The 25562-nt window shown below is 41.4% G+C and overlaps 1 protein-coding gene across 1 annotated transcript in view; it reads right to left on the reverse strand.

The window, feature by feature from the left end:
- Positions 1 to 1588: 1588 nt before the first annotated feature.
- TTC21A (tetratricopeptide repeat domain 21A) overlaps positions 1589 to 25562 on the reverse strand; it is a 77643-nt gene continuing 53669 nt past the window's right edge. Inside the window, exons 17-26 of the mRNA XM_032800835.2 lie at positions 22609 to 22797; positions 20954 to 21064; positions 15464 to 15545; positions 14825 to 14975; positions 11191 to 11352; positions 10460 to 10655; positions 8836 to 9060; positions 8039 to 8159; positions 2657 to 2724; positions 1589 to 2572 (exon numbers count right to left, since the gene is read on the reverse strand). Of these exons, the coding sequence (XP_032656726.1) occupies positions 2495 to 2572; positions 2657 to 2724; positions 8039 to 8159; positions 8836 to 9060; positions 10460 to 10655; positions 11191 to 11352; positions 14825 to 14975; positions 15464 to 15545; positions 20954 to 21064; positions 22609 to 22797 (1383 nt within the window). The 3' untranslated portion in view covers positions 1589 to 2494. The remainder of the gene's footprint in view (positions 2573 to 2656; positions 2725 to 8038; positions 8160 to 8835; positions 9061 to 10459; positions 10656 to 11190; positions 11353 to 14824; positions 14976 to 15463; positions 15546 to 20953; positions 21065 to 22608; positions 22798 to 25562) is intronic.

Genomic DNA, 25562 nt, shown 5'->3' on the forward strand with positions numbered 1-25562 from the left:
TGATTGGGTTGGGGGTTTCAGAAGTGTGTGGCCAAATAATTGCTGCTTGCTGTGTTTGATTGTTTAAAGAAACAATAAAAAACTTCTGCTTAAAAAAAATCCAAAATTTTTGAACACCTCACCTTGTGACCAACGCTGAGCCCATCCAGTCAGAGATTTTCCAGGTTTTCTGATATCTGCTGGCTGTTCCTTGACTCACATCTGTCTCCATAACTTTGGGTTCATTTATCTTAGAACATAAGAACAGCCATACTGGGTCAAACCAAAGTCCATCCAGCCAGTATCCTGTCTACAACAATGGCCAATGCCAAGTGCCCCAGAGGGAGTGAACCTAACAGGTAATGATCAAGTGATCTCTCCTCCTGCATCCCATCTCCACCCTCTGACAAACAGAGGCTAGGGACACCATTCCTTACCATCCTGGCTAATAGCCATTTATGGAGTAGAGGGTGGGCCCGGGTTCCCCCCAAACCTCCCAACTCCTGATCAGACACAGGAGGAGTTGACCCAGACTGTGGGGAAGATCACTGAGGTGAGCAAATCTGCCAAGAAGCGCAGGACCCACCAAGGTAGAGGAGGAACTTTGTCACACTGTGTACAATTCAACACATAATTGTTAGTTGAAGTTTACCAACATTATGAACCATTTTTTGTCAATTACATGAATTTCTTAGTAGATATGATGTATTGGTACTTAATCTATAATTGGAGATAAGTTGAAACCAAAACCCTGAATCCAAATACTCCCAGACCTTGGGAAACCTCACATCCAACTCCAGTAATCACAGCAAACTTCTCAATATAAAATGAACAGAACACAAAGTCTACATTTGAACTTTGCAGTTCAGACTCTTCTCTATGTTGCAGTAAAAGCTTTGTTTGCTCTCCTTTATGGCCTCAACTAAGTAAAGCACCTCTATTCAAGATAGCACTTAAAACACATACTTAACTTTAATCACGTGTTAAAATTAAACATGTGCTTAAATGTTGTCCTGATAGAGATGAACTTAAACACGTTTAAGTGCTTTTCTAAATCAGATCCAGAATTATGTATTAGTGAGAGAAGATCCCTGCCAAAACCTAGACTTACGTAAGTAACCTACATTTGGCATTTCATTTTTCATTCAAGTTTCTTTCTCTGCACTCTCTTCTCACAGTCTCATCTAAGTGGAATGCAAACTCACAATCACTCAAGCTTGATTTGAACTTTCAGAGTCCGTATTAAAGTTGGGTCAAAATTAGGCAAGATGAGTATGTCCATGTCTAACAGAACCTCATAACTACATAAGCAAAAAGAGTTTGTTCATACATAATAATGAAGACAAACAAAACTGGAATCAGTTTAATTTACTTTATATATTGGTCTCAATCATCAATAAACAAAGGAAAAGGGAAAAATTACTTTTCCTTGCCCTGTCTTCTGCTTCTGTTATTGGAGGATGAATTATTTATTTCAATATAACTGCTCTGAATTGTTTAAAGAAGCTGTGAATAAAAATGACATTTCTCTCTCTGTCAGCCAACGCTCCTGTTGAATTAAACTAAGTTGTGGAGAAAAAAATCTGTTATATCTAAATATATATATATATTTCAAAATGAATTCTCAGCAAGTGTCTAAAAAAAAGTAAAATCAATGAATGAAGAAGCTTTAAAAATAAAATTCAAAACCAAAAACCATATAACGCCTTGGGATAGTACTAGTTCATTAATTTTTTTAAAGCATAGGTTAATAGATTTTTTTGTAAAAGGATGACTTAGTCTTATTAAATAAAAATGTCTAAACCATATTTGTTGATAAGACACTAAAGCGGTGTCTGATCTGAATAACCAGTCATTGCTTAAACACTATAGAGTTAATACATACAAAAATACACACTTCTTTGAAAAGAACTTTAAATATGACATTCACTAAGCAAGTGAGTCCCACAGGCATGCGATAAAGGGAACCTTCAAAACTTTCCTAAACTCTGTACTTAAAATATTTTTTAAAGTACTTTGATATACTGTAAATTAAATATATTGAGCCTGAGTGTCATTTACAGTAAATCCTCCTTATACCACTCTGGTAGGGTAAAGGGGATTTAAAGTGTATGTAAACATAGTTTAACTCTCACTTTAAGACTCCTTCACTCTTGACAGAATGATAGAAAGGGGCCTTATTAAAAATGAGAATCAGGCCCACTCTGTTTTCTTTTAAACTTAATCCTGTAAATAATGTAGATAAGATAAAGAGGATACATTCTTCTGCTGATTTTACACTTCCCCTTTGTCAGTCCATATACTCAGTTTAATGGCCATGCCTGAGTCTCAATAGCTGTTTATTTCCACATGAGTTTTCAGTAGCGTACTTTCTGCAAAGAGGCAAGGCTGAGTTTTGTACTAATTAGAACATCTAAAATGCCTAATAATCTTTACTTTAAATAAGTTTTTATTTCTAGTGCTCATTGACATATTTCTGATATCAAAGCATTTCATATTACCCAGACTTTTATTTTTAGGGTTTGAGAGCTGCTTGAGCCTTTTCCAAAATCTCTTCTCTAATTTTTGGGTAACTTGGGCATATCTTCAAAACCTAGTGAAAAAGAAAAGACAGACAGCCAATAAATTGGGCACAATCTATTTCATGATCTAATTAAAAGTTTTCTGTAGAACTTACATCATGACAAACTTCTATTGCCTCCACATATTTCTTATCTTTCAAGTAATTGAAAGCAAGTTTGAAACCTGCAGAAGGGATGGAAAAGATGTGATTTCATTGGATTTAAACACAAAACGACATATAGTGTTAGACTTCACATTTATTAAATAGCACTTCAGGCAAATAACTCTGATGAACTCATGTTAAAATATGATAGAATTGCATCAAAAGAATTTACTTGTAACTTGTGGTGCAAATATTTTCTACAAGGGTATTTTAATTGGATTAATTTATCATGATGTTAGCAAAATGAAAAGTCAGAAGCCCTTAAAAGAAAAATCCCTGATAAGTAGACAGGGTTTACACACCCTTTGGACCTAACTCAGCTTGCAGTAAAAGACAGTTATCTTTTCCATAACTGGTGTTCTTCGAGATATATTGCTCATGTCCATTCCATGTTAGCTGTGTGTGCTCACCACATGCACTGGTGCCAGAAGCTTTTTCCTCAGTGGACCATAGAGGACCAGCTCTGGAGCGCTCCGGAGTGGCATGCACATTCTGCGGTATAAGGGCACCGCCGGTTCCCCACACCTCAGTTCCTTCTTGTTGGAACTCAGACAGTGGGGAAGGAGGGCGGGTTAGGGAATGGACATGAGCAACACATCTCAAAGAACACCATTAGGGAAAAGGTAACTGGCTTTTCTTCTTCAAAGTTGCTTGTTCATGTCCATTCCATGTTAGGTGACTCCTAAGCAACACCAAGAGAGGCGGGTAGGAGTTCATGGATGGGTAGCTTGTAACACAGCTCTGCCGAACCCAGCATCATCTGTGGCTTGCTGGGTGATGGCATAGTGCGCCGTGAACGTGTAAACCAAAGACCACATTGCGGCTCTGCAAATGTCCTGGATGGGGACATGTGCCAGGAAGGCTGCCAAGGACGCTTGCGCTCTTTCGAGTGCACCTTCAGCAGAGACGGCAGTTGGACCTGCGCCAACTCACAACAGATCCGGATGCAGGAGGTGATCCAGTTGGTGATCCTCTGAGAAGACATCAGACGGCCCTTCATCCTGTCTCCTGTCACGATGAAGAGATGCATCAACTTACAAAAGGGTTTAATGCGCTTCAGGTAAACCACCAAGGCATGTCGGATGTCCAAGGCATGTAACCACCTCTCCTCTCTGATTTTGTCCGGCTTAGGACAGAACATCAAGAGGAATATGTCCTTGCTGATATGGAAGGAAGACACCACCTTCAGCAGGAAGGCCAGATGGGGTCTCAACTGTACCTTGTCCTTGCAGAAGACTATATATGATGGTTCCGAGGTCAAGGCTTTAATCTCTGACACTCGTCTAGCCGATGTCACTGCCACAAGGAAGGCAACTTTCCACAAGAGGTGGGAAAGGGAACAAGAATCCTAGGGTTCAAAGGGTGGACCTGTGAGTCTGGAGAGAACCAGACTTAGGTCCCATTGTGGGACAGGATCCCTAATGGGAGGGAAGAGCCTTTCAAGGCCCTTCAGGAATCTGACTGACATCTCATGCAAGAACACTGATTTACCCTAGACTGGCGGCTGAAAAGCTGAAATGGCAACTAGATGAACCTTGATAGAAGAGAGGGCCAAGCCCTGATTCTTCAGAAGGAGCAGATATTCCAAAATGGACTGCAGAAAAGGGCGCACTGGGGAGAAACTATGCTCAGACGCCCAGTGGGAGAACCTTGTCCACTTTACCAGGTAAGTTGCCCTAGTGGAGGGTTTTCTACTTTCTACTGCCACACTTCCCTGGAGTAAGCTTGTTCCTCTGGATTCAATCATGCAGCATCCATGCTGTGAGGTGGAGGGAGGCAAGGCTGGGGTGCAGGAGGTGACCATGATCTTGCAAGAGAAGGACCGGGCGGTTGGGCAGCAGCCACGAGGGGGCGGGAGAGGGTCGAGGTATGGGTAGATCAGGATACCCCAAGTAGCCTGAGGTAAGCTGCCACCACTGACATGCATTTTGGAAACACGTTTGGTGCCGTTGCCAGGCCAAAGGGAAGAACTGCGAACTGGAAGTGCGCGGATCTCAGCATGAAGTGGAGGAAGAGTCTGTGTCCTTGAAAGACTGCTATATGAAAGTATCAGAGTGGTAGCCATGAGTCACCACCCCTGTGACCTACTTGGCCAGCCCTTCATCCTCCTCCTGTTGCATATGGGGGGTTCCAGGCATGGTGGCCTCTGTCTCAGGCTGGCAGGAGACCATAGCAGAGGGCTTGTTGGAACCTCCTGACACCAATTTATGCCCTTGAAATGGCTGCGGAAACCCCTATGGGTTCCAAGAGTGCCACGGCATGGGCCATTGGCCCAGAGGGCAGGAGTGTCCCAGTGCCACCAGCAGAGGACCTTGACTCATCTGCAGGGGTTCCTACTCTGACTCAGAGCCCGAGAATGGAGGGTCATGTTCCGGAGACCGGGACTGTACCAAGGCCGACCAGGTGTCTTGGTCCCAGCTGTGCCCACCGCCATGCTCTGAGTGGGATCTGTATGTGGTCAATGACCCACTGCGTTGGGGTCCCGGTGACCGGCGTCAGCATTCAGCGGATCCATGACAGTACCCCATCGATCTATGCCGAACACTTCCTGACCAGTGTTGAATCATAGAGCGGGAGCGAGAGGATGACTGATGCCGTGATGATGAGTGTTGATGCAGGCATGGCGACCTACGTTGGTAGGCCAGTGACTGGTACTGAGAGTCCCAATGGAGGCTGTTGCAGGAGTGGTGTCGATCTAAAGGGGAGCTGCTATGATGGTACCAGGGTTGCAGGGTTGTGCATGCCTCAGTAGGTCTATACCACCTTGCCAGAGACCGATGCTTCAAGACCACAGAGCGATGGCCAGAATCTGGAGATGGGTGCAGAAGGCTCCGACTAGTAGGCAGCCCTATGTCCAAGGCACGGTGGCTCTGTGCGGGCAAGCACTGGTGGGACACTCCCTGGGGTGGTAAGAGGTGCTGCACTGATGAGGACTGAGAGGGTGGTCCAAAGGCAGGCGTTCTCCTTGATTTGGAAGCTGCCATTGCTGATGTTGGCGGCACGGGGAGGGACAAGATATCCTGCACTGCCTGCAGAGCCTCTAGAGTCAATGGCATCACCAGGTGCCAGACTCCCCCGGGCTGCTGTCCGAGATGATGGGCATGTCCCAGAATGGGCTAACCCTCTCAACCAAAGCTGGGGTCCGACTCCCACTTGGAGGTGATGGGCCACCCTTTGTGGGTCTAGGCTTGCCTCTTGCCCTCTCCTTGCCCTTGTGAGCAGAAGACCGACCTCTCCCGGTCTTCCTCTTCTTACTGGCTGGTGCCGGGGAAGTGGATTTTCGCCTGTCTGACGACGGGGGTGCTCTTCTCGAAGCTGCAGTGCTGCATGTGGAGTTCGATCTCAGCGGCTCCAGTGTTGGTGTCAGCACCGACTCCATAAGGAATGCTTTAAGTTGGATGTCCCACTCTTTCTTAGTGTGAGGCTTAAAGCTCCTGCAGATGTGACACCTGTCACTGATATGAGACTCCGCTAAACACCTTAAATAACTAGTGTTGGGATCACTGACCGGTATAGGTTTCCTACAACGGTCACAGTTCTTAAAACCCGGGGACTGGGTCATGCCCCACCCCAAGGCTAAGCCCTGTCTGGGACACTCTAACTAAAAACACACTAAGGGAACTAATACTAGATTATATAACTATTTACAATAGAAAGTTTGCAACAAGCAATTTTTAGAGATGGAAAGGTTTGCCAAAGCAAAAGAACGTTCCATCACTGTCATTGGTGGTAAGAAGGAACTGAGTACGGGGGGTGCAGCTGGCACCCCTTATACAGCGGCATATGTGTGCCACTCCAGAGGGCACCAGAGCTGGTCCCCTATGGATATCACTGAGTGAAAAACTTCCGGCACCGGTGCATGTGGTGAACACACACACCTAACAAGGAATGAACATGAACAAGCACTCAAAGAAGAAGGGCTGGATCCTGCAAAATTCTGAGAACTTTGCAGTCTCAAGCCATGTCCTATGATGTGCAAAACAGCCTTGAATTCATCTTAAAGAACTAATAGAGAATCCTCTAGTGGTGAGAGGTCAGCATAGTGGGCCCAACATAACCAGCTTCTCAGCCCCTGGAATAGCATGTGTGGCCAGGGAAAAGGGGCATAAGAACAGCCATACTAGGTCAGACCAAAGGTCCATCCAGCCCAGTATCCTGTCTGCTGACAGTGGCCAAAGCCAGGTCCCCCAGAGGGAGTGAACCTAATAGGTAATGATCAAGTGATCTCTCTCCTGCTTTTCAGCTCCACCCTCTGACAACCAGAGGCTAGGGAAACCGTCATAAGCACCAACTTTCTCCGGCACAGGTGGGTGCCTGCACCCCCCCACATTTCCCTGACCCTGTCCCGACTCCACCCCATCCCTGCCCCCACTCCAACCGCATCCCCAAAGTCCCTGCCCTAACTCTGCCCCTTCCCAGCCCCTACTGGATCTCTTCCCCAAATCCCTGGCCTGGCCCCGCCTCTTCCCCCAGCGTGCCATGTTCTCCCTGCCCTGCAAATCAGCTGTTTCACGGCACAAGTGCTGGGAGGGAGGGGGGAGAAGCAGGACTTGGCGGCGCACTCAAGGAGGAAGCAGAGGCAGAAGTGAGCTAGAGCAGGGGGATGGGCCGGGGCCACAAGGAGCTGCTGGACAATGCTGAGCACCCACCGATTTTTTTCTGTGGATGCTCCAGCCCTGGAGCACCCATGGAGTCAGCACCTATGGACACCGTTCCTTACCTATGGCTATGTCCCCATGCTTTGGTGATTTCAGCAGCTGGAACAACTCACTGGGGCTGTGAGCTACTGGTATAATGTACATTAATTTGAGGGACTGAACCAGTATATGGTGGCTTGTGGAATGAGAGAGAGAAAAGATGTCTTAAAGTCACCTTTTCACTCACTTCAAGAGCAGTCCAGGATCTGGCCCAAAGTGTATAACATTCATTAGTCATATGCAGTAGGTCTGGAAACCAAGATGGATTCTTCCTTTCAGTCTTTCAGCTTATAAGAAATCTTTTCCAAGTAAGCCAATACCTCCATCTCTACAGACATCTCTTCTGCATTCCTCTACATGCAACTATTTTGTACTTGGCCCTTCTGCAGATTTTCACTTTTCTTACACTATTATGCAATGTTAAAATTAGCTGTCAATAAACTCTTAGCAGCATTCCGGATCAAATAGTGCCCTTAATTACACCTCTGTAATATCACTATCTTCAGCTTGGTTGCATGGGTGTTACTGGGGGGCAGAAGCATCTATTACATCATCACAATTTGTTATGCTTTTAGGAATAAATGTGCTGGATGATATTCAGGTGGAACTTGAGCTAAAACAGTACTTCTCAACTCACCAACAGCAGGATTTGCTTGATTACTGTATTTCCAAGCTAATTCATAATTAGTTGCAGCGTCCTTATAGGCCTGTTCTTTCTCCATGATAAAACCCATATATTCATAAGCTTTTGAACAAGACTAAAAAACCAAAACCACAAAATGTTACATCATTATGGAGAATACTTAGCATACCCAAATGTCGTAACAACATTGATCTTTCATATCTTAGTGAATTTAAATTGTGATCAAGATTGTAAATACAGGGGCTCAAATTACATTTTCCAATTAAATATAAATGTAATATTGCACTGTTTCCTCTGTCAGTTTTTCTTATGAAATGTATAGCTTGAAGTTTTATTCTTAAAATAATAAGAAGATGTGTACTAAAACACAGAATGTGCAACATGACCAAGTTAACATTACCGTTGTGAGCTTAACTTTTGCATTTCCTGGCTTTCTATTATTTAAAATGTGCAGCCTTAATGTTGCATTAATTGTGTGTGTGTGTGTGTGTGTGTATGTGTGTGTGTGTTTGTGTGTGTTTAGGGTCACAATAGTAAAATCAATAATGAAAGTCTCACCAATTTCAGTGTGATGAAGATTTTGCCATTAACTATTATTAAATGAATTATTATTATCCACTACCTAATTTTATTGTAAATCAGGTTCTAAATTATAGCTGTTCCTTATAGCTGTTATTTTGGGGTTATTGTAAATGGCTATTAATGAAAACAACTCTATTTGTGTTCCTAACTGGTCACAGTGTTTTCTGACTTTTCAAGATCTCCTTGTAAACACCTCCTTTTCCTCTCACCTTATTGTATTGTAAGCAGCGTTTCAGTTGTTCAGTTGCAAGATCATACTTTCCACTTTTGCAGTATATGTCAGACAATAACATCCAACTTTTTTCTAACTCTTCAGCATCAGATAAAGTCCAGTCAGCTTTGGCTAACCGTTTTAGCTGGGTTCTGGCCTTGGGAGTCTGTTTCAGAATCATATAGGCTTGGGCCATTGCCAAAATAGCTGGAACACTTTCTCTCTAAGAAATAAAAGCAGAAATATTATTGTTTAAACATTAAGCTCTTTCCATGGTCTAGAAACATTACTGGTTTTATTCTCTTACTTTAAAAATTAACGACTTTCGTTATTGAACCAAATCTCATTTGGATTATTAAAAACAACATGGTTGTCAGATTGTTAAATAAACTTTAGTTTAATTTTCCTTATGCTATTTAGTCTGTCATAAACAATTAGAGATGACAATCTGATGCCCCAATCTTGCAACTGAATTCATTCAGACAGACCATTATGATCACACAGTGTAGATGGATCTACAGATGAAAGCATTATATGACAGTTATATATTTTATTATGATGATGATTAAGAATGAGAAGCCAATGGTACTCCAAGCACACCCAAGATCCACATGTGGATCCTATTGTAAAACTGAGGTCCTAGATCTATTGGTATTTGGGGTGATTGTTAAAAACTGTAATTGTTAAAAACAACCTCAAATTTAACTATGACATTCTAATACGTTTATAAAGAATGTCCTCTCTCTGTCCCCATGAAAGCACCTGGGATGGGTGTGTATAATCATAAAGCACTGTATAAAACAGAACCCCCCCACCTCCCGACTAATATAATGAAAAACAAACAAAATGGTAAACACTAAAACAGAAAGCTAGGAAGGTAAAAAGAAAAGTATAGAAAATACCAAGGGGGAAAACATTCCATATCCTAGGAGACCATGGCAGCAAACACACAACTGCAACGATGGAGCTGGGTGTTGTCGAAGTGTGCTAGCACAGTTGTGCAGTACAGCACAATTTGGACTATCCAAAGCGCTCTGTTAACCAAATCAGGGTCTGGGGCTCAATTCTGCCAAGTGCTGAGCATTTTACCTCCTATTTAGCAAATCTTTTATGCCTGTGCTTAACTTTAAGCGTTCATGTAGTCCTCCTGAAGTCAGTAAGAGCACTCATTTGTTTACAATTAAGCATGTCATAAATACTTCACTTGATTAGGACTGAAGTGTTCAGCAACTTGTAGGATCAAACTCCTGTTTCCCAACATTTAGTTGACTACAGTGAAAATTCCCCTAATTAACCAAAACCTCAATAATCCAAACTTAACCATGCACTTCATATAATTAAAGCATTCGTCAATGAAAATGAAAAACTCTTAGCTATTTTCTTTTCATAATATTAAGAATAACTTGATCTGACTTATCTCCAGACTATGTTGAAAGTACACACACATTGAAACAGTAACACCTTGTTATGCCTCTTAAATTAATTTCACAGGCTTATTTTAAAATTAAAGAGAAAATGGGTGGCCACTCAACTGAAAATATTCCTAGTAAAAAACAAAATATTATATCTATTAGCATTTTACAACAGAAGGGAACCTAAGAGGAATTGAAAAATTTTCTTACCTCATATTGGGCCATTTCTATGAATACACTAAGGGCTTTCTCCACCTGAATTTTGTCTTTTGTGGCCAACAGACAGCAGTTCTGTAACATCTTCATCTGATTTTGTCCCTCTTGTGAGTGAGGATAAAACTCTTTAAGGAGTTTCTCAGCTGTGCGTATCCCATGTTGCTCAGATTCTCTCTTCTCTTTTAAATTACTGTTAAAATTATCATTAAACATCATACATGATGATTCCTAGTGTGTCAAATCCTGTCTAATAATAAAGCAATATCTTTTAATTCTAATAGCACCATATTTAACAGAGCAGATTTGCATTTCTTCTTCTAAATTCATCATAACTCACACATATTAGATTACAGACCATTGTCCCTTCCAGACCAGAGCTGAAGCACCTTAAACTGCCATCCCCATGCATCTGTTCTGTGTCTAAATACAGGCAGGCCTTCAGCCTCCAGGTCTCTCAGTCCAGTACTTTCCACAAGCATTAAATTCACCTCCTTTCTTTTAAACTCACAAATATGGCAAACATTTCTATTTTCTGTTAGTGAATATAGCGTAGCGGGCACAGCTGAACTGAAATGCTGTGTTTAGCTTCTTTTTACACATGTAGGGGGGAAAAAATGACCAGAACTTTATGTTAGTCTGAGACATATAATGGAAAATGAATCTGATATTCCATTGTGTTTCTCTATTTCAAATTGTTTCCATTAAGCATTGGATTTCTCTTTTACCTGTCCTCTGCATTGAGGCTTTCAAACACTTCTCCTCCTATTATCTCATTATCCGGATTCAGGCAGATCTGAATCATATTGTTGATGGCTCTCTGGCCCCAGTCACTGTCCTTTCGAGCTTTGTTGAAATACTTCAGTGCCTGATTGGGCTGTCTCATGTGCCTATTTGGAGAGAATATGTAATATGCAGTTGCAGGAGTGTACGGTGATCATCAGTCTTAACAACAACATTTCCATATTGATATACATAAAGCACTAATGGAAAAGGCCTTTGTCAGCATGGAAAAATCTTGTAACATTTGTTATAAGTATAGAACATTTGTACATATGGATTCTATGAAAAATAGGAATAAAAAAGTGCATAATCTACACCAGATACTTACTTAGTTTACTTTATATTGTACTGATATTCTTGTGTGTATCGATTCTTTTACTGTACTGTATACTAATTCTTATTACTTATTCTATGGATGATATTTCTGTTTTCCTGTATCTGTTTGTCTTTTTTTGATATATTAATGTAAAATCAAACTAACTGTACAGAAAGCCACATAAATAGAAAATGTTATATCAGGGGTTTCAAACTCCTGGCCTGTGGGCCATCTGCGGCCCACAAACCTCCCCAATGTGGCACAAGGGGCTGCAGCAGTTTTGGGGCTGGGTCTCTCCCTTGGCCCCACCTGCTGCCCCTGGGCACTCCCTCCCCCAAGGCAATTTACAATGACGTCTGCCTGTTCACTCCATGTGTTTTCCGGCCCCTCCCTGTGGCCCCAGGGCAGGGATGTACCTCCACACGCTGTTCCCGCCCCGAGTGCTCCTGTGGCCAATGGGAAGCTGCAGGGGCGGTGCCTGGGGGCAGCAGCGCGTGGAGGCCCCCCCACCCATCCTGCCTAGGAGACCCAGGTAAGCGCTGCACCCTCTGACCCCCTCCCAGAGCCTTCCCCCCTCCCCTTTCCCACACATACCCTCATACCTCCAAACTCCCTCCCAGAGCCCACACCCCTCCTCCCTCCCAGAGCCTGAAACCCTACCCCCTCCTCCTGCAATCCTACCCCGTGCCCCAGCCCAGAGCCTGCACCCAGCACCCAAACTCCATCCCAGAGCCTGCACCCCAGACCCCCTCCCCCACCCAAACTCCCTCCCAGAGCCCAATCTCTCACTCCTTCTGCACCTAAACTCCCTCCCAGAACCTGCACCCCAATCCCCTACCCCAGACCTCTTCCCCCACCCAAACTCGCTTCCAGAGCCTTAGGCAGGTGTGGGGCGGAGTTTTGGGTGGGATGGAGTTTTAGGGGCGGGTTCTGGGCAGCATGAGCAACATTATTGGTCCACTGGGAGGATTTGAGGACTGGCACTGGCCCTAATGTAAATTGAGTTTGAGACCCCTGTGTTATAGGAATACATTATTTAAATGTGGTTTTGGTTTTGTTCTTTGCTAATATTATCAGAGTCTGGCAAAGGCCTCAATTATATAGCAACCGTACCAGACCTAACATGAAGGAAAAGGAAAGGGAAGTTAAAAGATACTCAAGCCCCAGTTCAAGAAAGCACTTAAGAATGTGCTGAAATGCATTCAGTTTCAGGAAACCACTTAAGTATACGCTTAACTTTAAGCATATATCTCATTGACTTCAGTGGGATTTAAGCTTTGCTGAATAGAGGTGCATACTTGAATTGGGGCCGCAGTGAGCATTGCTGGAATCTTGGAAAGCTAAAAGTTGCTAAGGAGCATAGACTACGTACTTAAAAATGAACAAACAAAAATACCAGAAACAAAAATCTAACAAAAGAAAACACTCCACTGAGCACACAATTCTCCCCCTAGGGAGAGAATGAACCATACATTACAGATGTTGGTCAATTTTTTCACTATTTTTTCACAGAGATCACAGAAGTCAAAGAATCTGTTACTTCCAGTGACCTGCGTGACCTCAGACCCCAGCGGATGGGAGCTGCAGGGTCCCCCTACCATCCACAGTGGGAGGACCCCAGAGCTCCCGGCTGCCGCAGGCGGCGTGGGACCCTGGAGCTCCAAGCCCTCACAGGTGGTGGGGACCCTGAAGATCCAAGCAGGCCCCTGCAGCTGCTTAGTCACTGTGGGGTGGGGACCCCACAGCTGAGCTCCCCATTTTGTCATAGATATTTTTAGTAAAAGTCACGGACAGGTCACAGGCTTCCGTGAATTTTTCTTTATTGTCTGTGACTTGTCCATGATGTTTCTAAAAATATCTAAAAATTTTAGCCTCATTTATGCACTACTGGAAGGTGGTCAGATACTACCACGATAAGTGTGCAGCATGAATCTATACAGAATAAAGAATAGAATCTCCTTTGCTGACTGGTGACTGGAATAACTGGTGGACAGCATTTATACTTGGGAGGGAGTAGGGCACAACAGTTAGTAGGGGGCCTGGGTCATGCCCTATCCTGTTACTGGTGTCCATGATGGTCAAAAAATCTTGAGAGGTAGGTAAGTTCCACCAAAATCATGTTAAGAAGCCAAGACCCAGGAACTAAAAATCCTGCACAGAAGATATCTACAGAATAAATATTTTTATCCCTTTTTTCCTTTTAGCACCACCAGCTAAGAGTAAGTGAGCTGTGCATTATGTTCCAACTTGTGCATCATCAACAAACTCATTTGTTAAGTTCCAATCTATTACACCTGTGGAACCCCCTTCTGATAACCAGGATGCACACATATTACTAAGGGTATACTTTGAATACAGTACTTTTTCACAGATGTGAACAAGGAACATTTCAGCCTATGAAACCTTTATTATTCATGAGACAGAAAGAACCCAGCTTGATCAATCAGTTCCCAGATTAAGTCTGCAGGGCTAACAGTTAGTAGAAAAACATCTTTTGACTTGTTCTAGTTTGATACTTGAATCACTGAAACACAGTATATATGGAACCCCACAATGCCATTTTTAGAGTCACATTTTCAAGCAGAGACAGACTTCAAGGTTTCATTAAGGTAGGCTAACTGCAGCTTTGATTAATCAATCTGTGAAACAGGTAAAATATCTACCTGAGGTGCTTTGTGGGGCTCATATGTTCGGAAAGTGCTTTGAGATCCCCAAATAAAAAGGTGTTATACAGAGCAGAAACTATTCTTCATTATTTGACTCTCATAACATGAAGTTTAACATATTATATCCAAATATCTTGGATTAAATCCTGGCCTCACTGAAGTCTACGGGACTTCTGCCATTCACTTCAAAGGGACCAGATTTCACTCCTTGACTTTAGAGCCATGTGAAATATTTACAATCAAACTTCAACTCTCTTGTACTGAGTTTCATATATTCAAGTCAACTGAGTTTGTTCTATTCTATTCAGGTTCTTACACACCATCCTTTCCTATATTCACCTGAGTTTCTTTCTTCTATTCCAACATTGCCATCTCCCACAAAAAGCCTTGAGCCCAGTAGAAAATTGAATTTGTATTAGAACTTTATCTTCCCAGCAAACCTGAGATGCTGGTTCACTTCAAGGTCTTGCAAACCAAATTACAAGGCTCAGTTCCCAAAATGAACCTGAAACAGCACACGTAAGCTATACAAGGGTTGTACAGCCTTACTCGTCAGGGTATCGATAACATTGCTAAAGACTACTCAGTATAAATTACCAGCAGTAAAGTCCTTTGCAGTAGTTATAACCAGGCTCCAAGAGTGCTCGAGTTGACTTTTTCTTAGCCATTTCAAAGAAATATTTAGCTTTATCAAGCTTACCACTTCTTCTTAGCAAATCTATTAACCTTTCCATGACTGAGAAATTATCTAAAATGACATAATGTAACAAAGTAAGAAAGTAAACTTTACCTTTATATTGAAAAAACTCAGGCTTCTGAATTCATATTAAGCTTACATTTTAGTTTAAAATGTGAAAAAAAGGCCATATTTCGCTGTAGGTAGCTATCAGTAGGGTACTGCAATGATGCCTGGAGGATTCAAAAGCTGAGAAGAGACTAAGGCTTTCAAAAGGGAAAATGGTAGAGCTCCAAAGACACACAAGAGAACCCAGTTCCCACCAACTTTTCCTGTTCTTTTGAAATGCCAAGGCAAAATCTCCATCCCAAAGCTTCAGACCCATTCATCTTGTTCCTTGTGTTGTGGGACTATAGAAGCTCCTTGTAATAAATAAAACATGCTACTTGGAAGTCTTGTAGATGAAATTAAGACTTCAGAGTTGTCACATATTTTCATTAATTAGTCTTTTAAAAATAGGGTGAATCTGAAAAAACTCCAGCTTATTTAATAGTAGATACCTGGTGCTTTATCCAGAACATTTTGGTAAAGATTTATAGCTTGTTCATACTTCTGTTTTCTAAACATGAGGTCTGCCATCATCTAAGAGAGCAGAAAAAAACTACATTAAAAGTGCCTGAGTTGAGTTCCTTGAAAAGAACCAGAAATGTAAAAGTTATTTTACCCTTCTGAGAATATTCCAGACAACCAAAAAAGGATATGTTTAAAAATAGCTGAGCATGAATTAGCATTAAACAATGTTCCAAATGAAAATATGAAATATGCAATAAAATAACTACACACTATTCAGATGGACATTCGAATGTAAAGACCAGATGTTGCTGCTTGTTGGATTTGGGCCCAATTCTCTCATTTGTACTTCGAGGGCCCTGTGTATTCTGTGATTCTGCAGCTGTGCAATTTGCCATAGAATTCACCCCTTGCTAAAGAATTATGCTCCAGAATCAAAGTTTTCCGTTAAAAAAAATTTCTAATAATTATGGTTGCTGAAATAATTTAGAAAACAAACCAAGTGTAAACTGATATAATGCTGCCTTTCTGAGTTGCAGACAAGCATGAAACATTAGTTTTGAGAGATATGAACAGCTCTCTTCATTTAAATAGGTTGTGTTAACTCTGAAATATAAATAAGATCATTTCACTCTCAAGGCTGTTAGCTATTTTGCTGCTGGTCATTTTAGCAGAAATATGTACTGACATGCTTATCAAATATGAAATTTCAGATCAGCTAATGTGGCGTGTAACCTACTGCTTAAATCAGCCTCAGTACCAGATGACTGAAAGAGAGCTAATATAATGCTGATTTTTAAAAAAAGGCTTGAGAGGTGGTCTTGGCAATTACAGGTCGTTGAGACTAACTTAAGTACCAGGCAAACTGGTTGAAACTGCAGTAAAGAACAAAATGATCAGACACATGGTTGAACATCATATATTGGAGAAGAGTCAACACAGCTTTTGTAATGCAAACCATGCATCACCGAACTATTACAAGCATGTGAACAAGGGTGATACAGTAGAGATAGTCTACCTGAACATTCAGAAAGCCTTGGACAAGGTCCCTCACCAATGGCGCTTAAGAAAACTAAGCAGTCATAGTTTAGAGCAAAGATCCTCTCATGGATCAGCAGCTGGTTAAAAGATAGAAAACAAAGGGTAGGAATAAATGGTCAGTTTTCACAGTGGAGAGAGGTAAATAGCAGGTATAGAGATATGTTTGTAGAAGATAATAATTTAGAAATGGTCCGGAATTTAGAGATGTGCCCTGAAGGCGGCGGGGCGGGGGTGTGCAGCAGTTCACCAAACACGCTCTCCAGTTTATTAAAGTTTTATTCCTTTCTCATTGACTAGTTTGTTATTTAATAAACACAAAGATCATTAGAGCAGGGTCTCCCAAGGATCTCTACTGGGACCTGTACCGTTCAACATATTCATAAATGATCTGGAAAAGGGGGTGAACAGTGAGGTGGCAAAATTTGCAGATGTTAAAAAATTACTCAAGATAGTTAAGTCCAAAGCTAAATGTGAAGAGCTACAGAGGGAGCTCATTAAACTGGATGGCTGGGCAATAAAATGGCAGATGAAATTCAATGTTGATAAGTGCAAAGTAATGCACATGGGGAAAAAAAATCCTACTAAACATATAAAATGATGGGGTCTAAATTAGCTGTTACCACTCAAGAAAGAGATCTTGGAGTCATCATGGACAGTTCTCTGAAAACATCTGTTCAATATGCAGTGGTAGTCAAAAAAACAACAACAAATAACACAATGTTAGGAACCATTAGGAAAGGAATAGATAATAAAACAGCAAATAGCATAATGCCACTATATAAGTACATGGCATGCTGATACCAGACACCTCTGTGTTCTTGGGGAACCAGGGTGCAGTATCTAGCCTGACTCATGAAAGACTCCCCCTCCCACCCCTCAGCCTCTGCTTAAACCAAAACCCATCAGAGAAAAGAACTTGCAGAGAGCAGTGAAGGGCGTTGGGAGACACACCTAGACCCCTCCTGACAAGGGTGACAAGACTAAGACATCTCCATTAGCATACAGAATGGAGAGCAGAGACGACTCCCCTAGCCTCATCTGCATGAAAGATGGGACAGGAAGACATCTCAATTTGCATACAGAATGGAGAACCAAGAACCAAACTGAATTCTGGGACTAGAAAAAGCAGGGAAGTACTGCATCACGGGAATCTCTGCTCCAGATGCTAATGAACCTAGGTCTGCACACACCCAGCTCAGCAATTATCAGACCAATTCTAGTAATGAATCCTTAATTGATATCCAAATAGTAAAGCCACCTAGTTGCACTGTGAGCTCCCTGGAAGAAAACACCACCCATAGCTACGAGTGATCAGCTCCTTTTGTCTAGGCTAAAGAAAACCCTTGAGTTATCAGCTTTACCTATAAACAAATCTATTGTTCTCCCTTGAACAACTGTATTTTCTCTACGAAAATCCCTACACACCCTCCAGTTACGGTTCTGATGCTCAGATCCAAACTTTGCATCAGCTCCACCAGGACTCCATACTCTCCTGACTGATTGTGCTGGGGACTCTGCCTGCTGCCTGCCCTCAGGACCCTCAGCTACAAGCATCATCTGGGAACCCCAACTAATCCAAGCTTCAGGGAGTGGTGAGATCCCCTTCTATCTCTTTTCATTTTTCCTTTCTACCTTAGGTATTAACCTTTAATAATGTATGTTATGTTGGTTTAGCCCTCTTTGTGTAGTTATCACCAGTATTCAATAAATAACTTGTATGGTTAAGCTGGGTGCTTCTCTCTCTCTGGCTGAACCTTACTCTTTGGTGTTTTTAGCTTCCCCCATTCACTCTGCAGCAATGCTTCTTTTACCTAAGCTAAAGATCCCTGCAGTGCCCAAAATACTGTGGGGTTTGCTCATCAAGTAGGTTACTGCCAGTACAATTGTGTTGTGAAGGTGGGGATAGGGACATGCTGAATCTGGGACACATAAGGGTAACAGCTTGAAAGTGCTGCTTGATCCAGTCCATGGAGCCCAGGGGCATATAAGGAGAGTCAGCTTGAAAGTGCTGCTTCATCCAGCCCAGTGAGTCCAGGGACATAAGGGGTCAGCTTGACAGTGCTGATTGACCCAGTCTGCTCAGACTTGCTCTGTTAATGTATGTGTGGGTGGGTGTGTGCTCATCTGGTTTTGGAGCTGGAGAAACCCAGCCCTAGGGAACCGAGGTCCTGCAGGATAGCTCCATTGGGAGGGGACTTGCAGAAAGGGAGAAGTAGAGCTCCATATGAACACACAAGTGACACAAGCAGTACATTGATAGAATTACAGAATCCCCTTCCCCAGAAAAATGACCCAAATAAATGAGCATATCTCAAAGTAATGGGCAAATCTGGTAACAATGCCCAAACCTTGAATTCTGAATGCAGTTCTGGTTGCCCCATCTCTAAAAAGATATTAGAATTGGAAAAGGTACAGAGAGAGGCAACAGAAATTATTAGGGGTATGGAACAACTTCCATATGAGGAGAGATTAAAAAGACTGGAACTGTTCAGTTTAGAAAAGACACAACTAAGGGGAGATATGACAGAGGTCTATAAAATCATGAATGGTGCACAGAAAGTGAATGGAGAGGTGTTATTTACCACTTCTTAGAACACAAAAACCAGGGATCACCCAATGAAATTAATAAGTAGCAGGTTTAAAACAAATAAAGGAAATACTTCTTCACACAACAACACACATTCATCCTGTGGATCTTGTCCAATAAGATGTTGTGAAGGCCAAAAATATAACTGGATACCAAAAATAATTAGATAAATTAACTGAGGCTAGGTCCATCAATGGCTATTAGCCAAGAAGGTCAGGGACATAACCCCATGCTCCTGGTGTCCCTAAACATCTGACTACCACGAGCTGGGATTGGCTGACTGGGGATGGATCACTTGAAATTGCCCTGTTCTGTTTATTCTCTCTGAAGCTCCTAGCACTGGCCATTGTTAGAAGACAGGACACTGGGCCAGATGGACCATGGGTCTGACTCAGTATGGCCATTCTTATCCCACTGCCCCAAGCTGCCTCTCCAGGAGCCCAAATGCCCGACGGTCCCCTCCCAAGCTGCCAAAATCTCCAGCTTCATCAGCGACAGCTTCCACCAGGCAGTTTGCTATTGCCACAATGAAAATCTTCAGTATACTAAATGAAGTGTAATAAATGTAATGGGAGCCAATACAAAAAAACCTGAATTTAATATTGAAATAAATAACACATTGGCTACTTTACTACTGTATTATTCACTGTTATACTTAATTCAAAGAAAACTTCCATTAAGGTAACTCACATGTGTATGTGTTTAGGGGATCAGTGCCTGTGTTGGGACTGAATTCTTCAAGCGAGTTATTCCTGGTACAAGTAGTTACTGCACTGATTGATCCATCACATGGCTAAAACATACACTTCAGTACTAAGGGATACCCTGCTATTCTAGACTGAATCCCACATTCAAGAGTTTTGAGATTCAGAGAAAACCTGTAAAGCTGGCAGAGTTGAAGGCGGCTGAAAATGAAGGGGATGGGGAAAGGTAGAAAGAAAAAGGGTAGAAGAAGGGTGAATGTTTATCTGAGTGTTTGCAGCTGGCTTTGTTTTTTCTTGAACTGTTATTGTGAATAATATCAAAGGGTATCTTTCAACATTACGAATTAAAAGACATAATGAAACAAGTAATAATAACCATACAGAATTATCATGTAGTAAACTGCACTTTTGGAGGGGATCCAAACTCATTTGCAGATGTCCCATTTCATCTGCTCAGGGCTTGTCTATCTGGAGGGGAAATGGGCTCTACAAGGGTGTGGTATCTCAGCCACATTAATGTGCTAACATTAAGTGATCTGTTTAGACCCTGCTGGTGCACAGGAACATAGTGCTGTTTGAAACAGTACTACACTAAAGCACACTAGGGAACCTTTAGTGTGCACCAGCAGGGCCACTAAATGTGCAACACATTAGTGCACTTTAGAAATCACATCTGCTATAGCACATTCATCCACAATGTGAACAAGCCATATATCCTATTTATATGCAACACAACACTGACATGACACTTAGTGCCATATGAAACATGGACTGAACTGCAAATCAGAGAAACTTTGCCCTGAGCTAAATTGATAGAAGTATAAGATTACCCTCAAAAAAAGAAAACAAAACACTTCGCCATTACTCATAGGTAAGTATATGCTTAATATTTTTTCTGCTCTTATGCAGAATGGTTTTTGGGAGATATACATTTGCCTTTCACTTTCCCCTTACCTTCCTTTCTTCTGATTCTTCATGGAAAAAGTTTCTTAGTAGAGTCAACCTATTTTGCTATCAATTGCAGAGTAGCTTCTTGGACATAAGACATATTATGCCAATACACAGAGGAATGTCTTTAGAATAGCCTAAACCCTGAAAACAAATTCTTTAATCTGGTCTATGGATGATTAAATATTACCCATTTATACCATTGTTGCAATTTCATTGCAATTGTCATCTTGAAGAAGCAGAGCACAATGATGTTCACATGACTCGATATCTCCTTGTGTCAAATAAAGACAAGCCAACTGCAATAGTACCTGGGAGAATAAGGACAAGTAATTAAAGAAGGGAAATATTTCAGTGATCAGTGTAATTGATATCTAGAGTAATTTTCTTTTCTTTCTTGATTCAGAATCCTATCTCAAAGGTTAGAGATGGAAAGATTTCAGTGAAGTGACCTCAGGAATAAATTTGTCCCATAGTAACATTTACGCCATCCTCCTGACAAAGTGGAATGCTCCATTCACTAGTATGCTCTTCAGTGCTTTATCTTGTCTAGTTTTAATTGTCCCAAATGATGGGAATAACATTATTTCTCTTAGAAATAAACAGCTCCAGCTGATGTGGGGCAAAACAGTGACAGAAAAGTCACAGTACTTGCCATGCAACCTTTGAAAATGAGTGTGATTTACTCCAGGAAAACATGCATGTTGTTCTCATTTAAATGGAAGATGCAGATGCTTGATCCTGTGACATGCCTGAGTGCCATCAGCTCCAAGTGAAGTCAGTTGAAGGGGTGACGAAGGGAAGAAGGCTAAGAGGTGACTTGATTACAGTCTATAAGAACCTAAATGGGGTACAAACATTTGATAATTGTTTTTTTCAATGTAGCAGAGAAATGTCTAACATGATCCAATGGCTGGAAGCTGTAGCTAGGCAAATGCAGACTGGAAATAAGGTACACATTTTTAACAATGCAAGTAATTAATCATTGGAATAGTTTACCAAAGGTCATGTTAGATTCTCTATCACTGGCAATATTTAAACAAGATTGGATGTTTTTCCTACGAGATCTGCTATAGGAATTATTGTGGGGAAGTTCTATGGTCTGTGTTACAGAGGAGGTCAGACTAGATGACAACAGTGGTCCTTTCTGGCCCTTAATCTATGAAACTATGAAGTTGAGCGTGTACAGCATCCCAAAGTTGTGCTCATCACTGCACCCTTCTTGCAAAAAGGGAACACTGGCATCTAACTTGGCAAAATTCCCATGGACTTCAATTGAGGTTTTGCATGCACAGAGGGAATTCATCATCATATTCAAGGCCTTGTTGTACTGCTTAGTGAACCTGAGAATCTAACCCTCAAAATTGTAATGGGAGTTTTGCACACGTAAATCTTATGGGGCTGGACCCTCTCTTTGTTGCTAATAGAAATATGTGCTTCAGAAGAAAAATGTATAATAGGAAGGGGCTTTTTTTTTCCTGGAGGTAGCAGTTGTCATTTAATTTCTCTTAAAAAAACAACTGGTTTGTTTTGTTTGTTTGTTTGTTTTTATTGTACATATGCTCCATTTTTTTTGTAACTGGATGAATTTTATAAAATAAATAAATGAAAAAGTACTAATAAAAACCTGGACCAATATTTTCTTCTTGCATGTATTTGTTTTTTTCTGGTTGCTGTTCTGCTGAAATGCAAGTTTAAGAATTCACTCACAGTACTTTTTATATTCTAAATATTGAAACATATTTTCATCATACCCCTTAAACAACAAAATGGCTAACATAACTATTTTTTCAACCTAATGTGGACTTAAAGTATTTTTGAACAGATACTGACTTGGATTTAATACAGTACTTACTTTACTATCTGTCTGAGTATAACATAGTGCATCTTTATACCATTTAACAGCTTGTACATAGTCTTTCTCGATTAGGTATTGCTCAGCAAACTGTACACAGATCAATGATGTCAACTGCTTCTGAGAAGGGATCAATTCAGGTTGTTCCAGAGGAATACGCTTCAGTATTCTCAACTGTATGTCACAGGCCTTATGGAATAAACAAATAATCAAAGAGAAATTATAACTCAAACAGTAATGGAGTAACTATTTTAAAAGTTTTTCATAATTTTGTTGGGCAGCAGGAGGTCTAAAATTTATACTTGCTAAATTACTTAAGATGTTTCAAAAAAGTTTTTGTTATATTGTAAATCCAATTTTTATTTCATTCTCTGAAGCTATTTTCTTTTTTTAAGGTAATTAGTAATTAACAAAATTGGTTAAATTACTTCTGTTTCTTATAGACTTTTCATTTTCCGATGCGTACAATTAACTACTGTAGGCAATGGCTTGGTGCATCTTCTCTTTTACCATGTAACAGGTGAATATTCTTAAGGGATGAAATTCATCCATGTTTAGAAAGGCAGCACAAAATCAGTGGGATCTAAGTGGTGGATAGGCCTGTGCTGTCCCTCAGCACAGGGGTGAATTTTACCAAAGGCCTCTACTTATAGTACCAAATAATTCTAGCTGCACATTTGATGGACACATTTTTCTTCAACATAATATATCATAAGAACATATAATTTAATGATAACTGAGATGATTCTTTACGGTGGATTCACTGAATAAGTGGAGATTCCCCATTAATTTTAGACCCACTGATCATGCCAAAGTGCTCAGGGCACTGCCTAATAATTCACAATAACTTTTTAAAATATTATAAGCACACAGCAATAAAATAAAACCACCTAAAGAAAAAAGACAAATAGAGGGAATCATATATAGAAGTAAGATTATGGGAAAAGATTTTCAATATGGGGCTGATAATGGGGAAAAATATTGGGCTAAATTCTCTGTTTGTGTTATACCAGCAAAGAATTTTCCCCATTATCTTATGTTGTTTAAGAGACGTCAGAGTAGGCAAGGGGAAATGTATTCCATCCCTTATCGCCTGTGACAATAAAATTACAATTGCCTGCGTACCTAAGATGTAATAGTAGAATCCTTAAGAACTGGGAGGTATTAGAGCATAAATACTAGTTAGAAAAGGCTCAAAAAAGGAGGTAATGAATATATCCAAGGCCTATAGGAAAATTCCATATTTACTGAAGTGTAAAGTGAATAATTTAGCTACACAATGAGGGCCTGGTTTTCAGAAGAACTGAGCACTACAACTCTGGGTAAAGTCAATGGAAGTTGCAAATGTTCAACATCTCTGGAAAAAAAACAACAACCTTGGAAGAAATGGTTAGTTGCTGTAACTGTGGTTCTCTGAGATGTGATGCAGACATGTATTCCACTTAGGTGTGCATGTGCCTAGCACACTGGAGCCAGAGAAGTTTTCCTAGCAGTACCTGTAGGAAGACAGCGCTTGTGCCTTGTGACCATAGCCCTTCCCCTGGCAATATGAGGTGGCAAGTCCCAGCCCCCTCAATTCCATTGCACCGAATTTCAAGAGTATAGACCCTGATTCAGATGGATTGGATTGTGGAATACACGTAGGGTGACCAGACAGCAAGTGTGAAAAATTGGGACAGGGGATAGGGGGTAATAGGAGCCTATGTAAGGAAAAGACCCCAAAATCGGGACTGTATCTATAAAATCGGGACATCTGGTCACCCTAAATACACGTCTGCATCACATGTTGAAGAACCACAGTTACAGTAAGTAATCGTTTCTTTTTCTTTGAGTAGATTTGTCATGTATTCCACTTAGATGACTCACAAGCAGTACCTACAGGAGATGGAGCTGAGAGTCTACTTAAACAAGGACTGCAGAACTGCTCTACCAAAGTTCACATCTGCTCTGGATGCTGCAGTAATGGCATAATGCTTGGTAAACGTATGCACAGATAACTAAGTGATGGCTCTTCAAATGTCCAATACCGTCACATCAATGTAGAGTGAGCTTGTACCCCGTGAGGGGCATTGCTCGTGCTATTTCATATGCAGTCTTGATGCAGGAAGTTATCCACCTGGAGACTGTCTGCGAAGAGGCTGCCTGTCCCTTCATCGGTCTGCATACAACACAGACAGACAAGGTGAAGTACGAAATGGTTTAGTCCTGTCCAGGTAAAAGGCGAGGCAGCACCAGACATCTAGTGAATGAAGATGCTCCTCCTTCAGGGTTGAATGCGACTTAGGACAGAACTCAGGTAGATACACTACCTGGTTGAGGTGAAATTAAGACATCACTTTAGATAAAAACTTAAGGTGTGCTACAAGGTCATTTTGTCTTTAGAGAATTGCATAGAAGGAGGCTCTGCCATTAAAGCCTGCAACTGTATGTCAAAGCCAGCAGGAAGACAGTCTTTTTACATAGAAGAGGAAAAGAAAAAAATGTCAAAGACTCGAACGGAGGTCCCATCAGAGCTGCTAAAATCACACTGAGATCTCACAAAGGAACCAGTTCTCTCACTGGTGTGTTGAGACAAAGACTCCTTTCAAGAACTTTTCTACCATGCCATTCAAAAATACCAACTTCCCCTGGATGAGCAGATGAAATGCCAAAATCTTAGCCAGGTGAACCTTCAAACTGAGTGCAAGACCCTGCAAGACCTGAAGCTTGAAGGTGCAACAAGTACCCCAAGATGTCCTGAATGCCAGTTAACATTGGTTGAACCCTGCCAGACAATGAGCACACTGAAAACATTCCCATTTAGCCAAATGGGTCAATATGGTAGTGGGTTTCCTATTTTAAAGTAAAACCCATCGAACAGCCTCCAAAATATTGTTTTTCCACCGCATTTAACCATGGAGCATCCACAAAGTGAGAGAACCGAAGGCAGAATGCAAGATCTGACCATAACACTG

The sequence above is a fragment of the Chelonoidis abingdonii genome, chromosome 2 (assembly GCF_003597395.2).
Source record: "Chelonoidis abingdonii isolate Lonesome George chromosome 2, CheloAbing_2.0, whole genome shotgun sequence".
Taxonomy (NCBI): domain Eukaryota; kingdom Metazoa; phylum Chordata; order Testudines; family Testudinidae; genus Chelonoidis; species Chelonoidis abingdonii.